At 39.0% G+C, this 6,332-nt stretch overlaps 1 protein-coding gene and 1 long non-coding RNA gene across 8 annotated transcripts in view; one reads left to right on the forward strand and one right to left on the reverse strand.

Annotated features, from left to right (window-relative positions):
• The window catches only part of LOC120098844 (uncharacterized), a 44,172-nt gene extending 39,476 nt beyond the window's left edge, over positions 1–4,696 (forward strand). For both annotated transcript variants that reach the window (XR_010061060.1, XR_005497464.2), the window contains exons 3-4: positions 3,396–3,621; positions 4,597–4,696. This is a non-coding gene — a long non-coding RNA (uncharacterized LOC120098844). The remainder of the gene's footprint in view (positions 1–3,395; positions 3,622–4,596) is intronic.
• Positions 1–6,332, reverse strand: part of Pcdh15 (protocadherin related 15) — a 1,498,824-nt gene that overhangs the window by 62,435 nt on the left and 1,430,057 nt on the right. For all 6 annotated transcript variants that reach the window (XM_063279549.1, XM_063279551.1, XM_063279550.1 and 3 more), the window contains one exon: positions 81–169. In XM_063279549.1, the coding sequence (XP_063135619.1) occupies positions 81–169 (89 nt within the window). The remainder of the gene's footprint in view (positions 1–80; positions 170–6,332) is intronic.

Genomic DNA, 6,332 nt, shown 5'->3' on the forward strand with positions numbered 1-6,332 from the left:
ATTTAAATGACCCAGTCAAACCAAGATTATGGAGTTAAATTCTATGGAGATAGAATCTATTAACAAACAAAATCCTTTACTCTGTAAGATCTTCTATCTTCTTTTCCACTAATGTAGGGGGCACATTGGAGACAATGACCTGCATATCCAGTTGATTGACCACGGAGACCTGAAAAGTGAAAACAGAACGTATTTAAGTCCTAATCATGGAAATTGACATTTTAGATATTTGTATTATCTCTTCCCTACTATCTCTAGAAGTTGTAGCTTCTTGTTTTTTAATTCACTGCTGGATGATTTTTTTTCTTTTTAAATTACATGATTTCCTATCAGTGTTAGGAATAAACCACTACTTGAAATAGGTAGGGGACTTGCTGTGGAGCTAAAAGTTAGATGCTCAGTGGATTTTACTATTTTGAGCTTGCTTTTGGAAATCTATGATTACTGTGGCAGTTTGAATAAGAATGGCTTCTATAAGCTCTTATTTGAAGGCTTAGTCACCAGAGAGTAGAACTGTTTGAAGGATTAGGATTAGGAAGGTAGCCTTGTTGGAGGAACTATGTCACTGGGGGTGGGCTTTGAAGTTTCAAAAACCAATGTCAGGTCCAGAGTCTCCCTTTCTTTGCAAATGGATCAGGATGTAGCTCTCAGCTATGGCTGCCTTGTATGCCTGTCTACCACCATCCTCCATGCTCTCCTCCTCTACCCTGATGCCTGCTTACCACCATGCTCTCCCCCGCCCCCAAGATGGCAATGGACTAATCCTCTGAAACTTTAAGAGAGACTGCAAATAAATGCATTCTCTTTTAATAGTTGCCTTGGTCATGGTAACTCTTTACAGCAATAGAACGGTGACTAAGACAATGACATAGAAGTGGAACCTTGATTTCTTTAGTAAAAAACACCCAGCAGATTAAAAATATCATTTAGAATTTTTAAATCTAAAGATCGTTTATTCATTGCAATGGGTGCTATGGAGGTACAATGGGTTAGAGTGTCCAATTCCATAGGCTTCTCACACACAGTCTCCATTGTCTATTCTGTCATCTCTAATCCATGGAGAAAGCCTGCACACAAATCTACAGTGAGACTAAAATGAGCAATGCTAGCGAGAGTTGATGACTATAGTGTGTTGATTTAGTATCCTATGGGATCCTTCTGTGATTAACATGAAGTTAAATTAGTAGTTGCGTGCTGACTGCATTCTACATTATTTTTTCTTCAGAACCCTACAGCTTCCAACTTTATCTTTCACTATCATAAGTAGTTATTAAGTATGACACTCATTTAAATAAGAAAACCATACAACAACTGGTGTATTTGTTGTGTGATTTTGATGGCCAGTTTTACGTCAGCTCGATACAAGCTAGAGTCACTTCAGAGGAGGGAACTTATTTGAGGAGTTGCCTCCATAATATTGGTCTGTAGGCGAGCCAATTGGTCTGTAGGGCATTAGTAATTGATGTGGGAGGGTTCATCCCATTGTGGATGCTGCTATCCCTGGGGTGGTGGTTCTGGGTGTTATAAGAGAGCAGACTAAATAAGCCATAAGGAGTAAGCAGCACCCCTTCATGGTCTCTGCATCAACTTCTGCCTCCAGATTCCTACAGCCTTTGAGTTCCTGGCTTGGCTCCCCTCAGTAGACAGTGAGTCACAATATACAAGCCATATAAACCCTTTACTCCTCAATTTACTTTTGGTCATAAGATTTCATCACAGCAGTAGTAACCCTAACTAGGACAGAGATCATAGAATGTGTCATAGCTATAGGGTTTTTTTTTGAGACTCCATTTTTAAAATATTTATTTTTATGTACATTGGTGCTTTCCCTTCATGTGCACCTGTATGAGGGTATCAGATCCCCTGGAACAGGAGTGACAGACAGTTGTGAGCATGATGTAGAATTGAGCCTGGGTCCTTTGAAAGAATAGCTAGTGATCTTAACAGCTGAGCCATTTCTCTAGCCCACCATAGCTATAGTTTAAAACTTAATCCTTTTTTTGTGAGGGCTGTGTTGCTACATAGCTTGTATGCTGTATTGTTGCCAAATATCCGTATGAGACTCTAAAGTCAAATCTTAAATAATCCTACACAAACCCACATACTATCACAGTAAAATTAGTGTGTGTACACCAGAACTGTAAAATTGCATAGTCAAGATTGATTTTAGTTAGTACCAAATATCTCAATTTATGGTAGTAAATGCATTCACATTGCCATATAATTTTCATATTGGCTCCAAGTTATCTAAATGCAGTTATTAATAGACGGGTTTACAAAACCTCTAGGAATCAGACAGAAAATTTAAATAACAAAATAGACAAAAGAATAACTGATGGGAAACAGAAATTTGTACTCTGTGGGCAGACGCTTCTGTGAGAGGGTCAGCCTCTGCTGGCTTTCCTCCGCTAGCATTGCCAAGTAGGAATACCGATCCAGATCTGCTGCTCCATTTAGGTTTCCAAGGAAATAAGTCTGAGATATTACAGGAAATATTCATAAGTCAATAGGAGACCGTTCAAATTTAGTGTGAGTCTAATATGGTATGAGGTTAATATATCTTCTCAAGGTCTGTATTAAAAATCCGTTTGATACATCAACAGTCACGCAGTGGGCGCCAGCAGTTTGAACTCTGTTTCTCACTCCTTATAGGCAGCTGCATCTACCTGCATATAATTGTTCTTCGTTTTTGAGTTTTTAGCAGTAAAAATACATGGGGAAAAATCTCTAGGACTGTGGCTCTTAAAACCTGCACATCCTGTTTTCTCTCCCTTCCCCTCTCCTCTCTTCTTCCACATTCCCTTCCTCTCCCCATTCTTCTCCATCCCTCTTTTCTTCCTTCCGTCGTCTTTGACCCCGTCCTTCTTTTGCTTTCCCTCTCTTTTTTCTTCCCTTTATTTTTAACATCAGATTAGGAAAGATCAGGCAGGGTTGCAGTCAATACCAGCAGCCTGAAGGAAAGCAGTCACAAGAGGAAGTGCAGTAAACAGATCCCAGTCTCTGTAGGCTGCAGCCTTTTCCTTTCCCTTGTGGATGGGATCTACCTCAGAGTCAAGAGTTATCCCAGTGAATTGGTGATGAACCAATTTCTACTTCTACTTTGAGAAAGGACGCCGAGGTGACATTGTAGGCTATGGAGAGGCTTCTGGGGGTCTCATTATTTAGTGCTTTCATGGTTCCATATATTCCTTACCCACGCCTACATATAAATGAGGCCTTTAGCAGACACTTTAAAAGTAAACCCTTTGGTCAGGCGTGGTGGTATCCCATGCTGGAAATCTCACATGAGAGGAGAAGCATGCTTAGGATTCAGAATGAGACCCTGTCTCAACACCCTCTACCAATTATTGATTTTGTAAAAGTATGAATTTCATACTACATTTTTCTTAATACAGGTCCAAATAAATCAGGCATACGTCAGACTGAAAAGGCTAAAACTTGGACATATTTGACAAGTCTTACATTAGATGGAACAAGGACCCAGAGGATCAATGAATGGATGAGTAGAGGAAAGGAATCAATAAGTAAATGATTAGAAGAAAGGAATCAATGAATGAATGAGCAGAAGAAAGCAACAGTGAGAACAGAGGACAATCAAGCTCTGGTGCCTTCTTACCTAAGGTAAAAGTAGGATTTAATCAAGGGAGTGCTAACCCAAGACTGGGAAACTATGTTATAAGCATTCAAAGGAGTTTCGGGAATGGTATGAACTAATGACTACTGTTTGTTTGCCTTTCTTAGCCTCTTCAGATGAAGTTTATTGTTTGTGCTACTACTTGCCAATCCCACACAGCAGGAAACAATGTTTTTTAGGTCAACAAAGGCTCCATCTAGGCTTGATGGAGTGAGCAGCAGTGTGGGATAGTGACAGTTAAGATTCTGTTGTCATGTTGAATTGATGTCTCTGCTTTATATAAGAAAAATAATGAAATGCACACTTGGTAATCAGGCATATTGTCTGGTGGTTGTTCACCCAGATGTCTGTTTTCCTTCTGGGAGCACAGCAGAAGAAGGAGATTCCCCCCCAGGCCGGGGTAAGGAGAGGAGAGATGCCACATTTGGGAAAGTGTGGAGCAGAGAGCATAGCCACCATGTAGGGCTGGGGGAGAGTGATATAAGAGGCTGTTTGACTGGGTCCAGGGCATCAAAGATAAAGTGTAGGATTTAGTAAGTAATAACTAAGGGATATGGGGGGAGGTAGAGTAGCCACGTGGAGGTTAGGAAGTTACCCAGGCATTGAGCTGTTTAGGCATATCAAAATATAAAGGCTGTGTGTGTATTATCCATTCAGGAACCTAGAACATTGGGTGGGCAGTGAGGAATGCATGGTTGGCAGGATTTGTATATAAAAGATACTAGTACAAGGAGAGTAATATAAATTATAGCTTAGGTTTTAGTCTTTAAAGAAATCCTAGATTCTGAATTTTGCTTTTTAAAGCATCTGTGCCAAATACATATAAGCCTTTAAGAGTATAGTATTTGTTTTGCCCTAATTCTCCATTGAAATCACTATGTAAATATTTCCAGAAATTTATAATTTACTGTATCCTTCTTTTAAAATACCCTTATATAATTGCTTGCTTTTTCTTTATACAGGCCAAGTTCGAAATATTCATGTATACACTGTTGGAATGCTTTGTGTAACAGATAGAATAAAGAGATGAAACATGTGACTTACAATAAAGGTCCAGTGACAGCTTTGTTATATGTATATTTTACATCTAGGTAATTTAATCCTTCCTTATGAACCATTTCTTCACCTCCCTTTACTTATCCCTATGAAACTCACCATTGCCATCCTATAGAACATGTACTAAGTCACTAATTAAAGACCCTACATATTTTAAAATTTGCATTAGAAATTTAAATTTCACATTAGAAAGATAAATGTTAACAAAAGTGTTTAAACTATGCTTTTAATCAAGTATTTAAAGCAGTTCAACACCTGTGGAACACAATCCCAATATGTAATCATATGAAATGCCCCATGGAGGTATTTGACTTTGTCAATGGAGTCTTTGGAATCCAGTTTCCTCTCATACTCCCCATAGACTTCACTGTGGCCCAGAGCATGTCAAGGCACTCAGCAGCTACATGAGACCAATAAATAGTGTTTGCACACACTTGTCCTCTCCTCATGAACTCTAACTGTGTTTCACAACTGGACTTTGCTATAAGTCTACTTGTAGTAAAATGAGAGGAATGGTTTAATAGCCACTTTAGGATCACTGTTGAGGTTTGGTCTTTTGCTATGTATCATAATGATCATACTGGGACCAAAGATTTGGTTGTTCCAATGATAAGAGTATCCTCATGTACACCAAGTGATGCTATGTAACCCTGCTCCTTAATTTAAAACTATTGGTTGAATAAAGATGCCAACAGCCTATAGAAATGGACAGAAGGGAGGTAGGTGGAGTTCCAGTTCCTGGGTTTGGGGGTCTGAGGAGAGAGAGAGAGAAACAAACTATGAGGTAAATTCCTAGAAGGAACATGGGAAGTCATACCTCAGGGTTACTGATTGGGAGGTAGATTCTAATAGCTTAGAGGGCAGATATATGCCCAGCTAATTAAGGCTTATTAAAAATATAAGAGTTTTGTGTCTTTATCTGGGAACACAATGATCAAAGGCAGGGTAGAAAACCCCAACTGAGATTAAATAATTACTACAACATCTCATTGTGTATTTTCTTCTTTGAAATTGTACCAAAATTTAAATGTTCATTTCCACAACCCTAGATTTCACTTGAAATCTGAAGCAATGATTACGCATATGAAAATTTATTAATTTTTTCTTATAGTTCTTAGTCTTTTGTCATATTTCAGATTAATATTTGGTTACTTTTGTTTTAGACAACAGCCTCCCATATCCCAGACTGGGCTAGAACTCTGTACGTACCTGATAGTGGCCTTGAAATTTGTATTTTCATGTTCCCCCATCTCCAAAAGTTGAATTACAGGAGTATACCCCCCATGTTTGACGTTATGATTGAATTCCAAACATGCTGTTATTGCCATTTGGATATATTAGCTCGAAATTTCCAAATACTGACACATTTTTTTTTTTTTGGTTCTTTTTTTCGGAGCTGGGGACCGAACCCAGGGCCTTGCGCTTCCTAGGCAAGCGCTCTAACCACTGAGCTAAATCCCCAGCCCCAGAAATGTATTTTTTAATTATGACCACGAATCTCATCAGAATAGTCAGTGGATAATGAGGTGCTGTCAAGTTCACAGTGGGAAAAACAAGCCTTTTAGTGTTGTGACTCAAACTGGAAGTCTCCAACGCTGTCATCAGAAACAAATACTGTCAGCTGCTTCCCTTGACACGGAAG

Source organism: Rattus norvegicus, chromosome 20, assembly GCF_036323735.1.
Source record: "Rattus norvegicus strain BN/NHsdMcwi chromosome 20, GRCr8, whole genome shotgun sequence".
In the NCBI taxonomy this organism is placed as follows: Eukaryota; Metazoa; Chordata; class Mammalia; order Rodentia; family Muridae; genus Rattus; species Rattus norvegicus.